The 27,756-nt window shown below is 31.9% G+C and overlaps 2 protein-coding genes across 9 annotated transcripts in view; one reads left to right on the top strand and one right to left on the bottom strand.

The window, feature by feature from the left end:
• LOC130898141 (uncharacterized) overlaps nt 1-27,756 on the top strand; it is a 55,944-nt gene that overhangs the window by 1,001 nt on the left and 27,187 nt on the right. The window lies entirely within an intron of this gene.
• On the bottom strand, nt 751-27,750 carry LOC130897798 (alpha-1,6-mannosyl-glycoprotein 2-beta-N-acetylglucosaminyltransferase-like). Of its 8 annotated transcripts, none has more exons than XM_057806705.1 (7): nt 27,637-27,750; nt 25,364-25,962; nt 24,642-24,723; nt 21,914-22,231; nt 15,831-16,045; nt 13,059-13,274; nt 751-2,036 (listed from the first exon to the last, which is right to left on the bottom strand). In XM_057806705.1, coding segments are annotated over exons 1-7 (1,449 nt in total). In that variant the 5' UTR covers nt 27,655-27,750; the 3' UTR covers nt 751-2,035. The 8 variants fall into 8 exon arrangements, with proteins under 8 accessions (XP_057662688.1, XP_057662689.1, XP_057662687.1 ...); XM_057806706.1 differs by lacking the exon at nt 751-2,036 and adding an exon at nt 8,502-8,556; XM_057806704.1 differs by lacking the exon at nt 751-2,036 and adding an exon at nt 11,009-11,506.

Here is a 27,756-nt window from a genome sequence, read left to right as displayed (position 1 = left end):
TTGAAATGTTGAATACATCGAAATGTTATTAGCATTAGGCGAGAGACAAATTTCTTAGAAAAAACTTACCACGTTAACATGTTTACTTACATATATTTAGAGCTATTAAATGGAGTTGTCGAGAAAATGGAAATTTGAGACAAAAATAGTGACCAGAAATATCAAGAACAATATCATTTTGATGTTATTGACCAAGATCCAACACTTACTTCTTTAAGTACCTGTAGGATAGTTGAACAGCAGCAGTTAAATCCGACCTCTTTTCCAGACCATCTACCGGTTAGATTAGATTTATATCAAACATTTGAAGAAATGGCAATTTTTAAAAATGTATCCCTAATGCACTCTACGGGTGAGATGAGAATCCATGAGTCAAAAAAGTATCACACTTATTCGAGATAGAAGATTTAACGATAAACGAGCGAAGATCTTCATGTTTATGCATGATGGAGCTCCACCGCACATTAATAGAAGTTACCGTAATTAGTTCAGTAACCATTTTTTGAATTAATGGATTGGTAGAGGTGCAGAAGCTCTGATTCACTGAATTTCTCGCTCATGGGATTTTAATCCTTTCTACTATACAGAATATACCTCATAACTGATTCCCAACCGTTTAGAAGATCAATGTATTCGTTAGAAAAAGGAACATTATAACAAAGGTGTCCAAAACTGAATTGGATCTAACGCTAGAAGTACCACATGGGCTACATTTACTTTCAATTTTCGAATGCAAAATTATTCACATTAGGCTGCTATTAAATTATTTATTCTAGGTTAATGATATTATAATATATTATTAATGTCATATATTATTTTAGAATAGATGTTAGTACTACAGAATGACAACGATTTTTTCCTATAAATTAAGTCTTTATCAGCTAACAGCTAGCAAATGTGTTACAAATTACATCTTCTATCGTAATATTTTCATCACCTACTGTCCTTTGCCACTTTTATGTAGTGTTTTCTTCATTGCTGAATTCAAGGTTACATTTTCAAGTTTAAATTGTGTGCGAAAACCGAACTGTTGGCTGCAGATAATCGTCGAGTGTTTATATATATTTCCTAACTTAATTGAATTGAATATTTTTGCTAATTTTCGGTTATACGATATATCGGAAGAAATAAATGTGTTTCACTTGATCGATCACAAATAATCTGAAATATATTACGTTCACACTTCATAATATTTTCTGGACGCTGTTTGCCCAGGGATTGTTTTTTCGCGTAAGCGCAAACCATGTTTCAATTCTATGTTTGTTATGTTAGTACAAAAATGAATTAGTTAAATAATAATAAACGTCAAAGTTTTATAACCCAATAATTATCAAAATAATGGTGGGTTCACACTAGCGGTTAAATTATTTCATAATATGAGTTGGTAATTTAGGAAATTACTATTCAAAAATCATTATAAATCATATCTACTGTTCTCCTCATAAACACTTAATGAAGAATTAATTGGCTGCAATGAATTATTCCGTGGTGGCTCTGGACTTGTAAAATATCTCTAATATGGATAGTTTGGAGCATAGCTGTTAGACATATGCTTATATTTCAAATTTTGGCAATGATTTTATAGTCTGAATGAATTGGTTTGAATCTTTCTTAAGATAAATTTTTCTCCTTGATTGTTTTTTCTCTATAGCCTTCAATGAACAAAATGCAAATCTCTTCCCATGCCCTCGTTTAAAATTACGATCACTAAATTCTCTGCTTTTATGGTCTCATATTATGTAACTATTTTGAATTTCACTCATTCAATATCCGAATCCCCTAATGATGCCATGATGATACAAGTGAACACCTACGTCCTCTCATATTCATGTCTGACTGAAGTAATGTGGAGCGTACGAGTTGGTGTTTTTTCGCGACAGTACAAGATTATGTCGAAGCTGCTATCCGCAGCGACCTCGTTGCGTTGCGCTACGCGTGTACGTTGTGATCGTTGCGTGCCCGTTCCGCTTTGAAGACGCTCGCAATCCGCTTGTATGATAAGGTCCGTAATGCCATGTATTACCCGCAACCAAAACCTGGGTCATATAAAAAAATGAATTATCTTTAACTACCTACTTAAAAACCTTGCCACTTATTTCTAATGTCAAAACCTCAGACATATTTTATCTCAATATCTCAATAATACGTAGTGATGATGAGCAAAATATCCCGAGATCTGATTTTGAAGTACACCTTATTTTTACTGGGGCCTTGGCGTTGCCCTATAGACTAGGCTAGAAATTAAAAAGTCGGTAGCTGTTGACGCGTGACTAGTGTAAAAGCTCTAATTCGAGATAATCACATCTTAGTATCAAAATGGATATATTGTGTTGAATATGAGTGAACAATTACGTTCAAAAAAGTTTACCACAACTCAAATTCACAAAGGTTTGGTGGATACATTAGAGAAACCTGCAGGCATCAGACAGACACGCACAAGCAAATCGTAAAGTTATTTGCACTCGTCTGCAACTATCAGCAGAAACGCTAATTCTAAACGTATTTCAGGATGCTGACGGCGTTAATAGAAAAACGTCGGATGAAGTTGCTTAAATGTGTCACTCATTGGAACAGCCATGATAGGTAGTAGGTAAAAGTAGCAAAATGTATCTCATTTAATTCATAATATGTGGCGATATCTAAATTTAACTGGAAACCACTCGAATATCTCTATTTGTCCGTTTTATTAAGAGAAATCTGTATATGTTGATTTTACAACCCGCATCTCACCAAGGAGCAGACTTGGATCCATCGTTGTTAATGAAAATATTATTTATGCTTTCTTAACGAAGTTACAATTTGTTCCACTAATTTCAAAGCCCCCAGTATATATAAATTTAAGACATTACAAGAGTCACTCATAGATATTTTCATATGATCAATTGAAGATGATTTATCAATTTCATTAGGTGCAAAATGTTTTGGAGATATTTGGATAATTTGGAAATTTGCCGAGCTATTATAGTTTCCTTATTCTTTTTCTGTCCCTTTGAAAGTTTACAGTAAGAATAAAGATTAATTTCGAATAGTGAATCTTAAGTTTTGAGTAGTGATAATATCAAGAAACAACAAAAATTGAGGAAATATTTGAGGTTATAATAAATAAATGAAACGAATAGAATGTTTCCTCTAATTACAGTTATGAGAATATTAGTTCATTTAATGAGAATTTGATAATAGTTGAGATTAACAATATTGCCTGCCACTGATTTTTCCTTCAAGGTAATAAAATAATACTCAGAGCTGCCACGGAAAAATACAATACTATATTTTTCCAATTTTTGTAATGTAACGCAAAATTATACTATTTTGGAGACTATTGAAAGAAAATAACGAAAAACTATATCGAAGATGAAAATTGGTCGTTGCTTTACTTCATATCATTTATCAATAAGGGGATGCAGACTGCATCTGTCACGGGAATGGCGAACTAAACTACAGAGGTCGGTATAAGTCAGGCAACGCTCATAACTTTGGAAACTATGGAGTGTAGAGAAGGAGGAACGTCTCTGGGTTAAAAAATGTGAGCTGGTTTTTGATGGGTAAATAGGTGGCGCTGATTATAGAGGGTATTTGCTTGAATTTTACGCTCTGATTTGAAAATAACTGTATAGTAATGCCTTAAATAATGCACCGTGATAATGAAATTAGTAGTATTAAAATAATGAAACGATTAAAAAAACAGAATCTCGTTAAATTAACTTTATTATTTAGTTTTTTTATTTGGTTTAGATAATACATATATTCTAATATGAAAAAAAAGTAAAATCATGTAACAATAATGAAATAGTATAAAAAAAAACATTTTGGTTGATTAAAATAAAATATTGAATTTTATCCGTAACTAATATAATAATTATAGCGATATAATTAGATCAATAAAAATAATAGAATAATAAAAAAAATGTTTCGGTTCATAAAAATAAAATATTGAACTTCATTAGCAACTAATATAATAGTTATAGTCATATAAAAATATCAATAAGAATAATAAAATAATTGAAAATAAAACATTTTGGTTCATAGAAATAAAATATTGAACTCTATCCGCAACAAATATAATAATTATAGTTTTGTTAAAATATCATTGGTAATTAGCTTATGCAAGCAGGTACAGAAATATATCAAGTTCTTAATAAAAAATAAAAATCTAATAAGATATTAAGGATTGCACAGCTTTTCACATGAATATAATCAAAAGTCAGTCACAACTTTGATAATTTCTTATACAGTAAGTGTTTAACTTCAGATCTCAATCCCATAGTACAATCAGCGCCACGTATTATCCCTACAGAATTCAGACCACATTTTAAACGTACCGTCCATAAGAGATGTTACTCCTTCTCTACACTCCATATTGGAAACGCTGTCGAAAAAGATTAAAACGAAGCATGTTCGTGCTTGAGGCAGTTCTGTCTCTGTCATTGTAAAACGTGCTCGTCGAGTGGACGCGTTTTCAGAATGAATACCGATAAATTTCACGCTTCGGGAGAGAGTTTTTTTGTTACGTCGTATCTGCGAACGAGAAATTACGAAACTATGTTTATCTAATTTCAAGCACAATTTCCGAACTCGTCGCTCATTGGACCCTTCCCAACCTCCGAACTGCAGTTGAAAAAGAATTTGAAACTCTTCGCGGACAGTTTGACATGCTTTGTCGGAGCTATCTCTCAGTTGACAAACTGTGCCGTGAATGCATTGATTAAGATGGGAATAATTAATGTGAATACTTACATTAACCACTTTTCGAATCCCATTTGTAAATTGGGAGAAAACTATAAAAGACTGAGAGAATAAATTGAATAAACGAGTACCTGCATCCAGCTTATGATAGGAATTAAGCGTTTGTCAAAAAAATTATATAAAAATTCAAATAAATTTTTTTTATAGTACTCAAGAATTTTGCAATTTCCCCTTTCAAACATATGATTCGTAACCTCTATTCTACGGTTAGATAGTTAACCACTTTTTCTCTACTTGGTTTTTCTTGTGTTTCTGCTATGACAACCATAGGGCGAGAATGTGTCTATGTCCTACCCATAATCCTAAGGCTTAGCAATACTTGAAAGACATTGATTTAGTTCAAGAACTACTGTAAATTATTGGATCTAATTGGAACAAAGAACCAAACTTGGTTTTTTTGGCTCCCAGATTTTAATATACGATGAAATTTCAAATCAAAGTAGAAATATTTATACAGTTTCAAAATTGTCTTATTTCTTATCGTTTTCAAAGACTGTATGATAATTAATATCACTGTATGTTTTTCTTCTTTATTTAAACAATTTCTATTTGTGGGGGATATTGATACACAGTGTCTCTCATGTTCTTAATTTTTAAAACACCTCACACTACTCTTAACTAATTTACATAATTTAGTTATCGCTATCACTCAACTAACTTAAATAATTTAGTTAAATTCTTCGATTACTTCTTATTTCGGTCCGTTCACTACGACTATTTATTATAAACTGAACTTAACTGCGGTATAAAAACTCCTTTATATCCCAAAATAATTCTAAAAGTTCTAGAAAATAGAGGAACAAAACAAATGGATAAATAGACGTTCCCAGCAATTATTAAGAAAAATGTAAACAAACCGCCTGTTATGATAAAAAGTTATATAAAAAGCAAACAACAAATGTTCGCTGAATTTTAGAATTCCTGATATTTCAATCGTACATCTAACGTTACCGAATTTTAAAATTCCATAATAGCCGGACAGGGCCGGCTTAAGGACCCATTTTGCGAACTTGTTCGTGACATTATCAATCTATCCCTAATTAGTTAAATATACACGAAAAAATTTTTTTGATAAATCTGATGATAAGAATGGGAAGCAATTCTTTTTCAGCTTCCTCTAAGGCCAAGTCGCCACAATCTATAACAATGTTTGAAATATATTTGTGCATTTTAAAAATAAAATTCTTTTTTACGTTTGTCAATAATTTGCAGTTTAACTATTGAGAGAGAAAATGTGATTCACTTAAACCCAGATTCAATTAAAGAATCTGCATTTTGATAAAATCTATAGTTTAAATACGATTTGAAAAAGTAGTCGGTACTTTTATATAGATGGAAATTGTTCTGATACTTAAAAATTTGTACACATGATCATTTTATGGAACATAATCAATGAATGAGAAAAAACTGTAGTAGGTAGATATCTGATGATTGAAATTAGCTAGACGTCAGCAGATAAATTACTTGCTTACAATCTTGTAACCCTACAGAAATTACTGGATGATGCTGACCAACGAATAACATTCTAGGAGAGAGCAGTCTGTTTTTGATGAATATCCGTTTATGTTAAACGTCCATGAATTTCGACAAAATTAAGTTGGGCGTATAAAAATACAAGCTGAACGATTTAAAACCATGATCAACTTCCAGAAAAATTGATTAATTATCCTTGCAAGACAAATTACGACCACAATTGGCTAAATTATACCCTAATTTGGTACATACAGTTTCAACAAGATAGTGCAACTTCCCATTTTCCATAATAAGTGGAATGAATCATTCAATAGTAACCGAGATCCCTAGCTCTCAATTTTTTAGCCATTTTTATATGAAATCAAAGTTTTTAAATCGATCAATGTTGGAGAGTTATGCGTACTAATAATAGTATAGATTAATTTCTCCACAAGTCAGTACTAACGTTGGAAACAAGAGAGATGAAAATTTGCTTGATTTTAAAAAATAAAATAATTTATTTGTTAACTTGTTTTTATACTTTTATACGTCGAGGTTTGTATTTTGCAACCATATTTTCAGAATATCCCAATATTTGATTTAAGCCAGGGTTGCTAGATAGCCGTTCTGCAAACTGTTTTCATTCGAATAATCCTTGGTAGCTGTTGCAACGTATAGCTCTGCATTATAGAGCAGAAAAATGAAGTTGTCTTGAGCAGAATAATGCTTTTCAAATAAAATTATGTATTTATTGACTATAAATGAATAGCGACCAGCTAATATAGTCGCACTAGAATATGTTTGAACCACCACGTAATGGTTCCTTTGGTGAGATAATACAATAAGAAAATATGCTTTAAGATCTGCGCCATATTATATCATGAACAAGTGGATATTTTAGGATCACTCTTTTCCTGATATTTATAATAAATTCTGATTGACTATTCAGCTACCTACTAGTTTATAAATACCTGTTGTCGAAGAGAGCGCTATTTGCTTTTGAATGAAATTATTATTCACCGGAGAACTAATTCGCACAAAAAAATAACCAACACTCAAACAACAACTTTAAATAATGCCCTTATCAAACTGAAGAAAAGTACTTGACTTGATTTATTGTGATTCAAATGATAACACAGTTATAAAAACAGTAGAAATCTAAAAGTTTATATCGAGGCCATTTTTTTTTAATAAAAATAAGTCGGAAAATATCAGTGATGCAGTCACTTCTGATTTATCTGATTATGCATTGGAAGAATACTTTTGGGATTCTAAAAAACCTTCATTGCTTTATTTGTTGGATTAATGAGAATTTAAAATTTAAATTAGCAATTGGAAATTAATGCCAATGATTAAATGCAAACTTTGTTGAAATTATAATTTCCAATAAGTCAATGGTACTTAACAAAACAGTGAAATAATTTACGCAATTGTTGTGAAAGTACCTAGATATGTTGGATTGGCTAATAATTGATACTTTACTATATGACAACAATAAGTCATGAATACTTTTATTTCAATCGCTATTCATTTCTAATCAATATGTCTATAGCAAATCTCCATTCAAAATAACTTTGAACATATAGTTCAACATCGTTAGATAGGAAATTTTCATCGATTATTGATTGTTATGTACCGGATGTCAGCCGGGAAGATGTACCACTTTGTTTTGTCGCCATTTTGGTAAACATTAGTATTGACAGTTCATATTTGTTAGTCGTGAAATAGAGACGTGGCAAATTTATTATGGAAAAATATTCGGTAAACCAACGTGTTCTAATCGTTAAAACATGAATGATTTAGAAGAAAGAGGGACTGTAGCTGATAGGCCCAAGCATGGACCACAACTTACTGCAAGATCGGCTGAAAACATTACTGCCCTTATTTAGGAGCTTGGTCTTCAAAGAACAACTTTGGCCACAATTTTGCTCAAGGATTTGCATTTGCTTCCATTTAAGATTCAGTTGACAAAAGAGTTTCTTCTAGAATACCATTTACGCAACCGTACATATACCAATAGGATGTTACAACTCGCCCATGACGTCATAAATCATAATAAGTGACAAGGCACATTTTCATTTGAATGGATATGTGGATAAACAGAATAGTCGGTTCTGGGCAATGAAAAACCCTCAAATTATTCATCAGTCACCTTTGTATCCATTAAAAGTGACAGTATGGTGTGCAATTTGGTCAGGAGGAATCATTGGACGTTACTCCTTTGAAACTGAAAACGGCGTAACGGTAACTGTCAACGGGGAGCAATATCGTTGTATACAAAATATTTCAAGTAATGGTGATGTTGATTGGCCTCCTCGGTCGCCTGATTTTACTGCTCCGGACTTCTTTTTGTGGGGACATCTGAAAAGCAAGGTTTATGCAAACAAACTAGAAACGTTGGAGCAACTCAAACAAAATATTCGACATGAAATTAATAAAATAACGCATGAATTTGTGAGAATGCAACGAAAAATGTGCTCAAAGGGCTCGTATTTGTGAGGCTAACAGAGGCGGACATTCATCTGATATTGTATTCCATACATAATTTGCCGACATTAAATAAAACATTTATCAATATAAGATCCATTCTCTTTCATTTAATCAAAAATTATAAACCTACACACATTTCTTTGCGAAATATCGGAGAATATTGATATTATCCGATATTATTCGCATCCACAGAATAGTCACACGAGAAAATTGAATAAGTTCTTCCCTTCTAAAAAAAATGCTGGAATTTATCTTTGACCTTCAATAGAATAGCATACCAAAAATCTGCTTTAATAATTAAAATAACATATGTATACTCCAAGTAGCATACTTTACTTCTTACTATTAATTTTCCAACGTATTATTAGTTTTTAAGGTATGCTTCTTGTTTAATGAAATGATTTTTCTGATGTTTGGAAATATTAAGTATCAGTTTGTCTATTTAGTTTTGTCCTGGATATTGAAGACATTTCACGAAGAAGTTCGGACGTTGTTCTCCATATAAATCGTGTTCCAACGAATACCCGATACACGCTTGAAACACAGTTTCTTCAAAATGAAATAAATAAGAACATCAACTTTTATTGATAGGAGGACGAATTCACATTGAATTTGATTAATTTATTTGAAGCCACAAGTGACGTTAAACACAAAAATCACGAAGTGTAGATGTTGAATTGCAGATTTTGGGTCCTTTACAAATAGACAAAATCGACTGACAACTATGTCGAGCATCCGATGTATTCGCATTTAATGTTCATTGAATTGTAGCAACACACACAAATAAAAGTGATTGATTAGTGTGATAAAGTTCAGTGCCTCTTTTGTCCGTTGCGTGCTAAATTTGAAAATTTGAGGGATTATGCCCAGAATTTGTTTTCACATTTTTAAATCTTTGTTTCCGGAATAATGCGCTATATCAAAGTTATGTTTTTTCGAATAAACACCCTATATTTGATTGCATATTTGGATTAAGCTTGTCTTTCCCTTTATAATAATATATTGTTGTGATATGTTCTATGGGGTATTTAAAAAGTTATAACCAGTACAGTGACTACCACGGTTACCAGATTTCTTCAATAAAATGGACTCATCAAGTATACAAAATATCTCCTGCAACAAGCGACCACATGATGGAGGGAATACGGAATGAATTTCGGTATGTTTCTATAGAAATGCTTCGTAATGTAAGTAACTCTTTCAATGATCGCTAACAAGCATGCAAATATGTTTGGAGGTCATTCCGATAATCAACACTTGTGCTTATACTTTAGTAAGTAAGTTCTTTATTGTTTCATTCCTCTAATTCATTTGTAATACACTCATTTTTTCTTTGTATTTCCATTTACACTTGTACTGTTCTCAACAACAATGATAAATTGTCGGGTTTTGCCAAATAAATCATAATCAACTCACAATTAATTGTTAAATGATTAAATATAGGTACATGATCATTATTTTGCACAGAGAAATCAAAATATCCCAATGCTCGAAAAAAAGTATGTTTATAGTACTTTTCGACACTCACATAAAATAAAAGGTGATTCATTTGGAAATAATCGAGAAAGTAATGTTTCAATATTTCGATTCAGTATAAATATTCCCTTACATTGAACTTATTACGATTTTTATGGAAAACTTTTTGAATACCCTGTAAAATACATCACAACCCTGTATTATTCTAATGGGGAAGTCAAACTGATTTTACAATGTGAAGGCTAATGATGGCTATAATGCATCAAATTTTCAAATTTATATCTCAAATGACAAAGAAGGCACTGAACTTTATTATACCAATCAATCACCCTGTATATTTTATCCTGATAGTCGGTTATAATTTTTTTAAGAATTTAGTGAATTATTAAATAACAAGCATTCTTTGAATAATACTCTTTGCGACGTGTGAATGATAGAGTTAATATATAATTGTTTTTATTAGAATGAAATTGATCGTCATTTATTTATAGAGTGAAAAATTTGAAAATTCAAATGTATGGTTTGGTATTCTATGGAATCATTATTTTATGAACTATTATGTGTAGATACAGTCTCAATGGAACTAATTATTTGAATTTGTTTTTTAACCAACCATTTTTTTACATATTTTGCAAGGTTGCGACAGAGAATTGGGACAGAATGCAGATTACTGTCAGTGGAGGTATTTGCAAATGTAAGAATGGTTATTTATGCAACAACTGAGTAAAGTAATACTTCTTTTCAAGAGTAGGACGGTTTGACAATTCCTACGAGTGAAAAAAGTTACTTTATTCACGAGTTTCTTACAAAATTTTTTCTACGTCCGTAGACTCAAAAAAATTCAACAAAGCTTTTATCAATTTTTATTTTGTAATAATAATATTAAAAGTACAACTTTGAGCAACTGTGTTGGATTTCCAACCACCGTGCTTCTTTAGTTAAATTATATCACCACCGTAATACACTAATAGAGACGCCGGAATGTATGCCCAGTGTAGTTTTTTGAATTAGGTAAATTCAAATATGTTGCGATAAACGAAGGAATTTTTGTAAAGATATTAATACATACAATTTGGGTTTTGCATTTTCCATTTCTATATTGCAAAAATAATTGATCTGTTTTGACATTTGTGGGTCGTTGGTTTTTATACTTTCTATAAATGTTTACCAAGTTTAATCTATTGTCAGATATTTCACCAGTAACAGTAAATCGACGTTGAACATGAGTTTTTGTATCAGGTATTGGGATAATTAAAACATTTCCGGTATTATTAATATCGTTACACTTCATTTTATATAATTCCTCCCTCTGCAGAGCTCCTGCAATTCCAAATATTGAAGTAACCTGAAAGATGTTACAAATAATATCTAAGCTTGCATTAAAATTTGTTGCTGTCATACCTCATGCATGAGATAATGATCGTTAGTCTTGAATAAGTTGACCAAAGTACTGATAACTTCCACATTTTAGATTTAGTTTCCAAGTAAGCTAGTAACACTCGTTCTTTAAATACTGTTCTCTGGATTTCTCAGTGAGAAGATTCATAGTCGTTGTAGTTGCCGATTCAGCATCTTCCCGGTGTGCAGTTTAAACTTTCTTCACTATCACTCTCCATCATTAATAATAATACTACACTCCTTTTAATTAGACAAAAAAAACGGATTTTCTTGAACGAATATCATGAAAGCGTTCACAGCCCACAATTTTGACCACGTTACAGCACTTTTTTTAACGCAAAAGCGTGAAAAAATGATCCATTACGAGTCAAGAATCTAACAACTGCGAGTGAGAAATAACGGTTATCTCAGGTTCTTAACCAGATATTACATTATTAAAATAAACGATATATATTATGAAACTAATACAAAAACCCAGATCGCACAAGATTAGGACAGGTTAAGTTAGAAGTGTATTATATCTTTGGGCTAACCAATGATGGTTGATCATATTCGTTGTATTAAAATGTCAAAGCTACTTAATTAAATAATCCATCAAATGATGAGATAAGTAGTTAAACAATGTTTCAATAATCCCACGACCATACTCGAACGAACTCCAGAATATTAAGACCGCTCTTAAATACTGAAAAATCCTATTGTGTGAAAGGTAATAATTATATATGAGTATGTCGTTCGAGTCACAACAATACAAATAAAGTACGTAATTTGATACTTTAATGGAGCTCCAAGGGACACCCGGAATCAATCATCTATGATGTGGGTCCCCATTAAGATCGTGTACTATAAAGCTTAATGAATACAATATAGCTTCAATTTAAGTAGCTACATTTATTATTCTTCACAATCACATTAATATAAGACAGAAATTTGGTAATCCCAGAGGATACATTAAAGGAGGGTAAAAATATGGACCGTTATTGGATCCTTCAACTAAATGACTAACAGATCCCAATGGTTCCTAACAGGGGTAAGTTAAATTACACACAAGAGATTGTAACTCTTTCTGGGATTACATTATAATGTCAAAACAAGGAGGTAAATCGTTTTCTTGCAATAAATAATTAAATATTCAAGTTATAGTACAATTATACTTTATGGTGATAAAATCATTTGAAGCTAGTAGGTAATTATTTATTAAAATTTATCAGTGCTCGCATTCAATCAACTTTTACTAAAATAACCAGAAAGAGTAGAATTTACACGGTAACTGGCCAATCTACTTTCCTGTAACATACACACATTTTGATAAAATAATCCATTCCTTGTTAATTATCACAATCATATTTGGAATAAATAAAAACTGATCCAATTACATTACATTATAAAAAGTAAATTAACTTGTACGAAATAAATTACCAAAGGATATAAAAGTATGTTACATATCATGAGATTTGAACAAAACAATATAATAATTTATTATTTCAGTACAAACATACTATTGATTTTCCTGTTGCCTCGTCATCATTATACATAATTTGTGATCCCTTTTATCGCCCCATCCTCCATTCGCTCTTATTGGTATATTCTTCCCAATTCTCTGTTTTATTGTCAAGTTATTAGGATACATATAACTTTTGGCAAAGTCTAAAATGCGTTGTATCCTTGATAACACCTTAGTGGGCTCACAATTGTTATTAGAGTGATGAAGACCGCTGAAATGTAAGAAATAATAGTATTATAATAGTGTTGAAAGACAGAGAGAAATGCTTTATTGTCAAAAAAGTTTTTACAAAGTGATTGTGCATTTTTTTACATTGTAAAATATTGAACCTTTAACTAATTCTGAACGTGGAGTAGGTAGGTAAAGGTAGTGCTCCGCGTTCTTAAGTGGATAGCCCTGCAACGACCTTTCTGAAATTGGAGAAACATGCTTACGAATCTGTAAAGCCATTGAAATGAAATTTGGTTTATCATGAAATAATTAACATACCATTCAAATATTTTTGTATATTGATATGTCTCGAAAAATTATCAGGTAATTAGTTTTCGATAGTAAGCATAAGAATTATTTCTGTCAACACACAACACTCTGAGAGTGGAGTTTTAGCATGTAGAGAAAACGCCATGAGAACAATTATGAGTCATGATCGTATTTCCCACATCATTTTTTTTATTAACAAAGAAGTACCAGTAATGGTTAAATATGAAATTGCATGATCTAACATGATCTAACAACCAGATAAGTTCTAATACTTGTTTGAAGAGTAACGGTACACTTTGAACTCATCTCTAGTATAAACTCTTTCTATATTTGAGATAAATATCGTAGTTTAATTGCACCTATATTCCTTTCTATTCTCCAGAAATGTAAAACGATTCTGGTGATAATAATTGTTATATTGTTAATCATGTAAAGATCTAACTGACCTGAATACTACATTCTTTTCACTTGAATACCGTTTTTGTCTATATTGGGGGCATCAAATTTGTCTTTACAAATAATTGTTTGAATACAAAAAGGAAAGGTACTGAGATGTAAGAGGGTGGAGGGTAAACAAATGAAGGCACCGAGAAAAAATTACCTAAATGTTATCTCGAAAGTGCTTCTTCTCATGAAATGGTTTTTCTTTACTTTAGAAATTGGCCATATAGATACGGGTGATTGTCCAGGACTGTTATTTACATAAAAGATCAAAAAAAATGTTAGAATACTTTCAAACGTACTGCAATTGAAATTGTTCCTAAATAGGTCACAGTAAATGAAATTTCTGTACACTATTGTATCCAAGAAACAAAAATACAGTGAAAATAATGCAGAAAACCATTTGCTGTTCTTTGACATTCCAAAGATGTAATTTTTATTGGTAATACGTTGATCAGTTTTGTTTCGAAATAACAAAGCACTTGCCACTTTAATCCTAAAATTGAAAACATGCCTTGGTAGAAAGCGGTTTACCACAAATGAAGAGCTAATGGCATAAAATTTTTTATTTTGTAGAACTTCCATAAGTTAATTTTGCTGATGTTTAAAAAAATATAGTTAGTGGGAGATACTTCTTACAGTGAAGTAACTTTTCCATTGAAAAACCAGTCTAACCTTAATCGCTCTCTTATAAGCACAGAAAAAGATGCTGTTATATAATCACTTAACGTAAACTAATATATTTGGATCATATCTAGAGAAAGAAGAAGAATTTAGAGCCTTATCATACTAGCGGATTGCGAGCGTCTTCAAAGCACACACGCGCAGCGAATTCGTTGCGGACGCGCAATGAGATCGCTGCGAATAGCAACGTGGACACCATTTTGTTCTGTCAGGTACAAACGCCAACCCGTACGCTCCGCCTCACTTCAGTCCATAAAGAGACCCGAATGTGAAAGGACGTAGGTGCTCCCTCGTATCATCATGTTTTGGAGAAAACAAGGCTATGCTCCAAATCATCCAGTCCAGAGTCTCCCCGGAATAATTCATTGCAGCCAATTAATTCTTCACCAAGTGCTTATGACGAGAACAGTAACGCTGAAGATACAATTTGTTGTGAAATGATTTAATCGCTACGGTAAAAGTACCGTCATTTTTATAATTAGTGGGTAACTTATAATTAACCGATTAATAATATTAACGAAGTATAATTACTCAAACTTCTTCTGTGAACTTATTTATTGTTAAAAACATACCTTATAGTGTAATTACGAGTCTTTCTTCAGGTGTCACTGATAATCTTAAATGTGTGTCTTCATGTCTTAAGTCAGTTTGTATCAGATGTATCAACTGTAGGTCTTGACATTCGCAAGTAAGTTCGGAATTTTTTGGATTATTTTTCATTCATTTGCAAAACAACACAAAGTAGTCGCTCTCTCCCATTCGATTAACAGCCAACAGTAGTGTTTCCTCCTCGGAATCCATTTTGTTAATGAGTGTATTGTGTGCAACAAACACGCGACAAAAACGTTGCATTTCTGCCACGCGTCTGCGACGTCGGCTCGGTGCAGCAGCCGTGGCGTGTTCGCGACACAATCGTTGCGCGATCGCTCCACCCCGCAGCCGCTCGCAAACCGCTATTATGATAAGACTGTTACAGTTGATTCTTCAACGGAAAACTCATGCATTAAAAATAAAAAAAACATACTAATATAATTACAATACATTTAAGAATCAATTGAAACATAGGTAGTCTGAGGATCAATACGGAAGGCTATATTTCGTTTTACTGTGGTGATACATGTTTATTTAATTGGGTTTTCTCTATGTAAAAGATAATTCTTACCATTCCCCAGTGTGAAATATCCTGGGAGCGGAAGGTACCATAACATAAAGTTTCTCTTTCAAGCATGTTTTAGATATATATTGTAATGACCAGTCCCAATTATAATCATCATAAGTACAGAAATAGTCAGTACATTTCACAATATTCATCCACGTTGATTTGTTGAGAACTAAGCCCATGTTGTGTTTACTACTTATCCATGGCAACGTTTCAACCTAAAAAACTCTGATTTGATATATTAAGCTTGTATATAAACGACGAGAATACTCAAAATTCATATAATTTAATTAAACATTCTAGTTTCTCCTTGTCTTGACTCAATAATACTATAGTATCGCGAATTCAACCAAAAGGTTGTAAGCAAAATAAATAATATCAATCTTTAAACTTTTTGCTTCAATTTGTTTCTTCCATGAATGATAATTGTGATAATATGATGTTAAGACACTGTTCATTTCTTTTCTATAATATCGGTTTCCAACAACGGAGGGTCATAATACCTCACAAAACTACAAAAGCACTGGAGCAAAAGGTGGTTAATCGTTTTGTTCTTTTGTTTTCCGCGCAATTAAGACATCACCTACGATCACGTCTTTCATTCGAAAAATGATAATCTAAATTCAGTAGTCTTTCCAAATTGGCTTTTTTCAAGGTATAAGACAAATTAAGCATTTCCTCTATATACTTTTTTCATATTTTATTTTTATATTTTTCATATTTGTACCCTATTATTGAATCAAAATGCTTTCATATTTTTATTCCTCGCTTTTAAGGTTTTAAGGGTAGGTATTGTTTAAGTGAACTTTAACCCTTGAATTTAATTAACCAATATGGTTTTAGATTCTGCTTTTGGAGATTTTTTATTTAGACATTCAATCATTGGATGAATGTACTGAAGCTTTGTCGTGTTTGAGTTTTTTTTAGGATGATTGGAGTATTCTTCTGAAAACAAAACCTGTAACCTATCCCTTAATAGTTTGTGTGACTGTAGTGTTTCCCATTAAAAAATCAATAAACCAATAATGTTGTAGGTAATGTTGGAACCCGATTATATGACATATAAGCAAATAGCATCATATTAAGGTCATTATTTCATACTGTTCTGAGTTTATCCCTAAAATTCCATAACTTTCAGTAAAATCTTAATTCAGCCAGATCTGGCACCGCTACATGCGTGGTGCTAGCCGAATACAGCCCCCTGCTCTCGACGCTGCAGCTTACTGACAAAAAAAGTGTAAGATTTGCGTTGAGAACGGTTGAGACACGAGACTCGTTTTTCAGTTCGTAGAGTAAACATGTATCAATTTGTACAATTATAATATTTAGTAATATAGTGAATCAGTCATTTCATTTCGTTTCAATAATTACAGTCCACTTACTAACACATACTGATTAGTCAAAATAACCTTTCGCTATCTATTTTCATTGAATATATTGAATATATCATCGATCTCTTTAGTATCCAGCTTCTTATAAAAAAATTCAGTTAAATCACACATCAGATCAGCCAAAATACTCATGGTATGAAGGGTAGAGGTAAGAAGGATCATCTCATATGGGGGCTTAGCTTAAAAACTGTCTGCTTGTAGATGGTAAATTATAATTCAAAATTTGACTAGAATGGCGCTCCTGTTACACGAGATATCATATGAACTTAGTTATTTTAGGTAGAGAGAAATATGCAGTGTTAAAAAATTTTAAATGAGTCGTCAATTAAATATTGGTATACAAAATCTAAACTATTCACAAAATAATTTTGTAAATATAACCTAGAAAAGCTACTGTGTGATAACGCTGAATATTAATTAATTATTGAGAATTTCTAGAAAGAAAGTGTCAATTATCACTTCTTTCTTTCTCTGTCCTTATTCTTGAATTTCTAGCGCTTTATTTAAAATTTATACTCATGTGATAGTAGCGCCTCCCTAACGTAAAGAATTTGATGGACACTTTCTGTAGCACAGAGATGGTTCTCCTTATCTCTAACCTCCATAACTGATGGTTTAATAATAGAATTATGTTTTCTTCGAGTGAATTATACTGCTAGCTTCTTTTTATTTATCCAAAATCACTCGTGAAACCGCAGTAGGACTACATTTTTGGCAGGGGAATTAATATCTCATAGTTCTCTGTTGTTTTCAAATAAACCTACTGAAATTTTAGCAAAACTACTTTGATTTACTGCTGAAAATTCTGCAGATTATTACTACCATCCTCATGCTCAAATTTTAAAATGCTATTTTGGGAAGTATCGAAGTATCGATACGCTTGACGTCGATTTTTGTAAATATAAAATCCAACATTACCAATACGGATAAAAAAGTCATGAGCCAACATTCGCCCCAAAATGATTTGTTTTTATCAAAAAAATAAAAACCCACGTGGCAATTTTATTAATACATATTTTTCGTAGATGAAATGGCAGCTTCAAATCCGAATATCCTAATAACAAAATTCGTTTGGTTCCGTGCACGTTTCAACAAGTAGTGGCAATTATATGAATCTAACCAAACATGTATTTAATCTAGATTCGTCTACATTTAGCACATCCCTATTTCATTCCAGTAATTTTCCCGATACGTCTTAAATTTGAGTCAATATTTTACTACAACTGCGTAATAAACCATGCGAATACTACTAGCCGATATAATCATTTCCCCGCTATAATGGTGCTTATATGGGTTGCTGGGTAATCCCTTTGATAAATAGGATCAGTTTATTAAAGATGGGTTGTTGTCAGAGTTTTCTATTAGGTTGTTTTACGATATAAATCTCCACTCTTTATGAGAATTTTCAACATAATTCCGTAGACATTTATACGCTTATATTAGCTTCACCTGTATGTGTTTTTATGAGCTTATTTGATTGTTTGGAATTCTATTTTGTGGCTTCTTACTGATAGTATATCCTACCACTTCAGTTGCGTTCGTTAACCGAGGGGCTAAGGTGTCAACCTCCGGATTCGTTAATCGTGAGTTCAAATCCCGTTCACGCTATAACAAAAATTTGTTTTTTTTTCGATATTTTTTTTAAATTGTCAGTGCAAATTTTTTTACATTGAAACCAATTTTAAACCTGTCTGCCCTCTGTTGGAGATTTACTATAATACCTGCATCAGTATTACTTTAGAATTCAACACCTTAAATTTGATTATGTTGTTTGAGATGAATTTTACATTCGTGAACCCTCTGTTGGTAATTAACAATACTAATGACTAGAAAAAATTTTTTCGATAATAAATCGAACTAAAAAGTGGAGAATAAATATAGTTTAAGAAAAAAAAAACAAAAAAGCACGCTTTCATAATATATGAAGCTAAAAAGTGGAAAATAATTTTAGATCTAATAAAACGCTCTGAAGAAAACCAAAGGAAATTGCTGAAAATATCTTTTTCAAATAAGCTTAAAATAATAATGAAAGAAAAATATTGGTATTATTGTGAAAAAGCGTGGGGGCTTTGTTCCATATTTCTAATACATCTTATACAAAAAAATTTAGAAGCGTGTTTTTTAGTTTTATTGAACTACATTTATTTTTATGATAACATCAAGTTTCATAAGTTCTTCTAATATAATATTTATTCGATTCATTCAGCAGTGATTCGAAGATTTTGGAAACAATCCACGTGTAGAATTACAGTTTCCAAATATAGGGTTATCTGAAAAGTTTACGATAACAACCTGAAGATGTTATTATGTATTTTGCGAAGTATATTTGCGCATGCTTTGATAGATTCTCATTAAATTTTCAACCACTTTAGACCTTTAGCTTTTGTTTGACAATGATATCAGTGAATATTTTTCGGAAAATATCTGTTTTTGAGAGACTATGCATCATCATTCAAGACCGTAAAATTTTGGGCAGCTAAATTCAGCTTGACTAAAGACGAGCTTTCTGGAAGGCCAAAAACTGTGATAACCAGCGTTATAATGAAATAAGTTAACTAATTGGTAATGGACGGCAGATAGATTGAGGTTAGAGAGATAGAAGAGGTTATCAGCATATAATAGAAATGTTAGCCAGTTACGTTATTATGTAAACTCACTGTATAAAAAAATTAAACGATAATAGAAAACTGAAATTATTCCATTTCCATTCATACTTCATAGTTTTTTATGAATGCGTAAGAAAGGAGCTTAGGAGCTTAATATCACAGATTCTAGAATATACTCATGTAGAATTCGGAAAATACAGAGATGGACTGGAAATTACGTGCCCACAATTCAGATAAAGTCAATAGCCGTTTTAAAAATAGAAAAAAATAACTTGAAACCTTTTTGATTAACATAATCCAAGAAGAAGTTACTCTAAACGCAAAAAAGGTTGAAAATGAGACATTTTGGTTTAGAATAGCAAAAATGAGAAGAGTTAACTTTCTCTATAGTTTCAGCAGTTATACCTTTGAAGGCAAGTGATACATCTACAGAACTAGCGGCTGAATATATTTTATTGGAGACAGAAGAAACTTAAGTTGAATATTAATATTGTTAGCTTAGAATGAAGTTCTATTTTTTGTAACACTGACAATATTTTCTGTTTCAAAACTTGCCTTATCCATGTTGATATTGCAAAACTTCGTGTCCATACTTGAAAGTTTTTTTACCCTTTTATATTATATAAGATTGGCAACTGAGTACTTTCGCTTTTTACTGATAGAGAGCCTTGTTTATTTTTTAAATAACTTATGTTAATGCTTTGTCACGTGATATTGGTCACATTGACGCAACTTCAGAAGCAAGTAGTGAGTGATTTTTTATTAAAGCCATTAGTTGTGAATTAATTTTAAAGGGAGTGCAGAAATGAACATTTTTGGCATATTTTACGGCTCACAAAGACACATGTGAAGTTTATAGTACTCATTACTCAACAGAGTGCACGTATCAGAATTGGTATAAAAAATTCCGTTCTGATGAGCAACGTTCTGGTCGGCCTACTGAAGTTGATGATGTTCAAATCAAACGTATAATTGAAGAGAATCGTCAAATAAATGTTCGCAAGTTTGCGACGCTACATGTAACGTACCCAACAATTTAAGAACAATTAAAATGTCTTAGGCTAGTTAAGAAGCTTGATATTTGGGTCTCTTGAAAACAATCAACATTTGAGATATGCATCTTAAACGAAATGAAATCGACCTTTTCTTCATTGGTGGTGAAAAATGGATCCTGTACAGTATCATAGTTCGAAAACGATCATAGAGAAAACACGATGAAATATCACAAACCACATCGAAAGCAGAAAAACAACAAAAAAGCTCACGCTGTCAATTTCACGTGTTTACAAGTGTTTTTTTTTGAGCTGGTTCCAAGGAACAAAAGGATCAATTCTGACGATTACTTTCAAGAATTAATGATAAAACTGAACTGGATGAAGCAATAAAAAAAGGCCAGATTTTTCAAATCGGAGGTTTAGTGTTCCACCATGATAATGCAAGGTCTCATACATATTTAGCAAGTCGTGGGAAAGTATAACAGTTTGGCTGGAAAGTTATGCAACATCCCCCATACAGCCTCGATATGGTACTATCTGTTCAGCATTTATTTCAAAGTTTGCAGAATTTATTAAATTTTTAAATTTTCATAAATGACGATGACCTTCAATAGCTCCCGATTCAGTTTTTACTGATAAGAACCAGAAATTTTATGAGGAAATATGACAAAAGGTCAGTGAGCAGAATGGAAAATATATAATTTATTAAAAACTATTCTTTGTTAAAAAAAGTGTTTCATTTTATATTACAAAACCGAAATTACTTTGTTTACAATCAATATAGTACTAAATTATATTTCCCCAATGCCCAAATGATATTTATCAAAACAGCCAAACGAAACTTTATCTCGATTCACTCAATTTTGTCTAAGATAGACAAGGAGAGTTTTACGTTTACACGCTTCATTTGTTACTGTTTATTATAATCTATTATATTTTTTATTTATCTATTTGAAATTGACAATTTCTTGAACTTGGCTTAAACTAATTCAATAGTGTATTAACTGGAAGATAAAACGGAAGATAATAAGATTGAATATTGGAAATAATCTCCAAGTATTCATCATATGAGAATACTTCATGTTGTCTCTTACCTTATCTGAGTCTTTTTTATAATTGACTATCCTGGAATACGTTCCCAAGGAGAGTATGTTACAGTTTGCACAATTTGCTTTTCTGCTCCTCTCCATTAATTTTAATACATGAATGAAGTCTTCGGCAACATAATGATCTTCCTCAAGAAAAACAACAAGTCCTTCATGATTTTTAGTCACTTCGAGTTCATTGAAAACCCTATTAGCTTTCCACCACCAATGGTGTTTAGTTTGAGTGAACTTAGCTTCACGATAATGGCCGTATATATCGGGATTCAAAGCGTTGTTACAGTTCAAGACAAAGGCTCTACAACAACACTTTCTAACAATTATTATATATTAACAAATACAGAGGTTATTTTTTAGATTATTTCGTAGGAATATCAAGGATTTTTAATGGAAATGGAAATACAAAAAATGTGTTTTTGAAACTCTTTACGGAGACTGTTGAAATTATTCTAAAAAGAAAATAGATAAAGAACTTTGGAGACATAAATATTTATTGAAATGGGAATGCGTACGTCAATAATAAATAATGGTTATATTGATTGGAAAATACGTGATCAATTCCTTGTAAAAGATTATAATCATGACCTCTAGGTCTCTGGTTCTTCAATTTTCATATCACATTTTTTCAATGTATCAGATATTAAGCCTCCGTTCTCTCATAGGTTATCATAATTTATGTATGTAGTTAATGTGTTAAGCAAGATCAAATCTTTGCACTCTGTGCAAGAAATTTTATTATTCTTATGCGGTGCGAGATTCAAAATAATTTAAGGTTATTATTATTACAAATGCGAATCAGATTTGTTGAAAACTTTCATCACTGTTAATTTACCTTTATTCATTCAGCTATTTATTTGGTTCATCAGAAGATCCATTTACAAACAAAGAGATTTTGTTATCAGAGATAGGAAATATTATATAATAGTGATTGCAGAGTTAATCAGAGCAAACAAAAAAGGGATGTTTTTAGAATAATTTCTAACAAATATTTTAATTCGATAGGATACAAGGAGAGGATAGAATCTCGCCCCCAGTGTTATCTTGTCCAAAGAAAATGCTCTAACGTGTCGATTTTTAAACTTTTAGTATCTAACTGTGAAAGTTTTGATATTCTGATCAACCCTCTGTAGGTAACCCATCGTAAATTTCAATTTCAAATAGCAAAGAAGGTGATGTGAAATTTCAAAGTTGATTGCAACTAATGATTTGTCTAAAAAATTATAATTTCATATCATTGTTTAACACACAATATGGACTATTTTCTGACTAATCATACGTGCGCGGACTTATTATTTTTCGTTATAAATAATGTCAAAAAATGGAAACTATGGTCACAAATCTATTATTGTCACTTCATTCCATTGAGTGAAAAGTAATTGCTTGAAAGTATTTCAAATTTAGGAGACAAATATGAGAAATTATGATTTCTGCTGAAGCTGTCACAAATATAACGAAACCATTATTTTTAATTAACATCTAAATGATAAAAAATCACTCATTAAGTCGTATAACTAACTAACACATTTTTCTACCAAAAATCGCTTTTATTCATCAATGTAATCTTCAAGAGCAATATAATAATTCCAGCATTCTCTAACTTATCGATGCCATGCTTGTAGAAGGATATGTCTTGTGTCTCAAAATGGTCTTCAGTTTCAGCAATTGCTTCTTTATTTGAACTGAATTTCTTACCGACAAGCATTCTTTTGAGATCAGTCGTCACCGGGGGCCAGATATAGACTATACGATAGATGAGAAAGCAATTCGAAATGTAATTCGTTCCATTTAACCATCGTTGAGGCAGTTTTTTTCTTGTTTTTGCATTCAAATGATCCAACAACTCTATGTAGTATTCGCTATTAATTATCTCTCTTTTTTGGAGACAGTTTATGAACAATATATCCTGCGCATCCCAAAATACTGAAGCCACAACCTTCCCAGCTGATTGTTGTGCCTTTGGACCCTTCGGACGTGTTCACTTGGCTGCAGTCCATTCAAATGATGATCGTTTTAATTCGGGAATGAGGTGATGGATCCATGTTTCATCCATTGTCACATATCGATGCAAAAAATATGATTTATTACGTGTGAACATGGCCAAACACTGCTCTGAATCATCAACACGACTGTGAGTAAGTGCTTTCTCATGATCAAATGTTCAAGCATAATTGTAAACACACTGCCTTTCGGTATTTGTATGGCCTCAGTTATCTCATGCAATTTCAATTTACGATTAGATAGAACAAATTTGTGAACTTTTTTGAGGCAGGTGAATACGCAGTTCGTTGTGAATTTGTTTATGATTCTAGCAGAAACGTAATTCAGATAAATGAACTGAAAATAGCGAAAATACAACTAACCTCATTATGGAGCACCATTTTTTTATTGGCCACGTTCAACTTCAAAATATTCAATATTACAGGCTACAGCCTTCCGGATGTCGGCGAAAGTGTTTTTTGGTAATCCAAATTTGGTGATGCTATCGGTCTTAGGCACGACGCCGGTTGCTGACATAATATCTGGGACTATTTCCACAATTTTGCTACGCCACATTTGTTTAATCTCAATTGCGAAATCCGCGTATTTGGCCAGACTCTTCCGGTGTTTATTCAAAACCTTTGGAGGTAGGTGAATACACAATTCGTTGTGAATCTATTTATGATTCTATTAGAAATGTAATTCAGACAGATGAACTGAATATAGCGAAAATATAACTAACCTCATAGTGGAGCACCATGTTTTTATTGGCCACGTTCAACGTCATATTGTCAGATTCTTGAAAATCACAAGTTGTTTCGTGTCTGTATAAAATTTTCCAAGAAAAAATTTTTTTGAGTTGAAAGTAGGGTAATTGTCTTTTAGGTTCAATAACTAATGACTGAAATTTAAACAGTTCAAAGTAACTGAGTTTATCGAAGACAATAAAGCAGCGGTAATTTAATACTAATTTATAACACCATATTTTAATCAATACATAATATTTAAACAAGACGAAGTTAATCATTATTCTCTCTTAATAAGTAATTAACCAAATATTGTTTTTCCTTAATGATTGATTAGACATCGTAGGTCCATACACTGGCCGTCAAGATCACCAGATATTACCCCATAAGATTTTTTTATGTGAGGTTTCTTACAAACTACTAATCTTGGGAAACTTGTGCCGGAAAATGGTACGAGAATGTAAAGTGTCTGTGTGTCCACCACGTCTACGAAACGACGTGGTGGACAAACGGTTTATCCATGGTGACTACCAACGATCGAAAAAGAGTTAGTGAGATAGGCGGGGAGCCAAAAGTGTCTCTTCTTGTCCTGTTAATATTCGGTCTCAAAATAAGAGTTTACACGGAGAGAGTAATACTCAATCCTATCACTGAATACTGATGTAAACAGAACTTTGAAATCCAAAATTTAAAATTATATCAATATATACTTACTTACACCTCTGAACTTATGTCTCTGGGGCAATCATTGGGATCACTTCCTGGAAATTCGTTGGGATGAGTTTGTATAGAGTAAGGATAAAATATTTGCATAACTTTACAAAAATTAATGCTCTTGATCAAGTCATTTATTTCTTCTTCGTAGTAATCATGAGAAAATATCAGGAGAGCTTGAGAAATATTCGAAGATTTAGCCAAACTACCAATTAAATAACGCAAGTAAGAAATCCTGTTATGTACTTGTATCACTAAAATAACAGAATCTGTTCGTAGGGCTTCAAAATTTTGTTGATTGTGGATTATTTGTTCTCTGTTGTACTGTGCTATCTTTTGGTTAATACTATAGAAAATGTCGGACGTCTTGTTAGTATGAATCGATTTGGTGGTTTGTACTGATAATTCCATACCGAAGGCAGAAAAAGTAATATTTGGGCTTGATTTTGGGAGTTGTTGATGATATGTAGACCATATAAAATTCAGTTGGATGCTTGTTAACATCAAGAAAAATAATAGCACGCCGCCCCCGCTCCACAATCTTTTATTTCTACCAGACCATAATTGACTTATACAATTTCCTAATAGACTGCATATCTGAAACTATGGGAATTATATAGTTAGGCATTCGTGATAGGGAATTGTCGGAATTGTGATTTTATTAAAATCGATTTTATTTGTGACATGCATGCGCACGAGGCCTCATTAATAAAGTGCTCTTAATAAAGTGCCGTCTTTTAATAAAGGAAGGTATGACCTATATTAAAATCGGCTTTTTTTGCTCGATGACTAGTTGCCTATATGACTCATGTGTTTTTAGAAATGAAGATAAAAGAATAATGGTTTTAATACATGACCAAATTTCCGGTGTTTGCTGTGTGGTTTATTTTCTTTTTCTCATTTTTTATTTGTATACGATGTCCAAATCCAAAAGATTTTGTTTTCGCTATAAGAATGATATTGTGTTTTTAAAGAAAATCGTGTTTTATAACCCTATAGTTAATCCCCGTAACTAACACCCCTTTATAAAAAAGACGAAATTTCAGGTTAGAAATACCAACTATGTGTCGAATGCGACCCGATCACTTTATTCTAACGTCGACTTTACCAAAAGTAATAGCAAGTAAAGTCTGCTTTAATAAAATGGCTATTCCGATGATTCCCTAATAACTGTCTAGTATATTATTTAAAGTGGGATTATGTTAATTAATACCCAGTGTAAATTGATAAATTTTTGAACTGTATTTTTAGCCAAATCTCGTTTCCAATGTGCAAGGTATCTATCTTCACTTGAAAATATGTAATTTTTTGCGGTTACTAGACTATTTTTCAAAACTATAGATGAATAGTAGATGCAGTTTTATTAGTAAGAGTGCTAATTGGAAGCACTTGAATATTGAAATAAAGAGTCGATCAAATGGATTGAATCAATTTGTACAGAAAAAATTAATGGAATATTGAAGCATGAACTACATTATTATCATACGATAAGTGCAGTGTCTCATGTTTCATTGAACACTGAAATCTTGCGCTCTTATTGAAACATCACTAACGATAAATATTTAATAGATAATTGTCGAGAAATGAAGTGCCGTTAGATAGATGTTGTAGTATAATAGTTGTTCTAGTAAAATAAAATTTGAAGGTACCTAATCTTTCATGACAATATTTTTAGCTTATTGAGACAAGCTCTAGTTCTTGATAAGCTATAAAAGCTATAATAAATTCTAAACATTAGAGAGAGGAAGAGATTTCTTCTGATTGTGAATGGGATGCGAACATCATTCAAGTGGGATGAATAATTTAGGTTGCGCTCTGGCATAGGACAAAATTTTCCCTACAGGGCTGATATTGTGATGGATTTAGTTGGGTGGTGTGATTTGGATTTAAAAGAAAGGAGCAAATGAAGGCTTGACTAAACAAACTGCTTTTCGGAGAGTCTCTAAAGTCTTATGGCTAAAAACGGTTTAAAGTAATTTTCGTTCTTAATATATTTCAACAATCTATAATAATTTAATACAATAATAGCTATATGAATTAGAATTTGTTAAAACATGACTTCTTAAATAATTTCAGTGCTAGAAGAAACAGTTAACTTTAATAAATAAATGATGAATTCCACTCTTCACACAATATTATTGATACAACTATCGATTTTACAATAGCTCTCACAATATAATCATATTACAAATAATTCCATTGAAACATCATGCGTCGTATTCAATAAAACAGTTACAATATATGTAATGTTAAATATTGCATAGTCTTTCAACTTACCCCCATTACTTTAAACATAAATTTGGATTCGTAAATATCCTTATTGACAAACGGTGAAGCCGACAAATACTAAAATTATTGTTATAACAGCACATATCATAGAATAAGATGTCTGTTTAT

This window comes from Diorhabda carinulata, chromosome 9 (assembly GCF_026250575.1).
Source record: "Diorhabda carinulata isolate Delta chromosome 9, icDioCari1.1, whole genome shotgun sequence".
Lineage (NCBI taxonomy): Eukaryota > Metazoa > Arthropoda > Insecta > Coleoptera > Chrysomelidae > Diorhabda > Diorhabda carinulata.
Note: the sequence above shows the minus strand (reverse complement) of the source record. Positions and strands in the feature narration are given on the sequence as shown.

Bases quoted from the DNA above. Each gene is read 5' to 3' on its own strand.
- LOC130897798 (XM_057806703.1), bottom strand. The intron at 24,724-25,363 runs GTAAGTAAGTAT...AATTTTATACAG, and splicing joins AGAGACATAAGTTCAGAGGT to ACACGAAACAACTTGTGATT. The intron at 22,232-24,641 runs GTTAGTTATATT...ATTGTTAGAAAG, and splicing joins ACATGGTGCTCCACTATGAG to TGTTGTTGTAGAGCCTTTGT.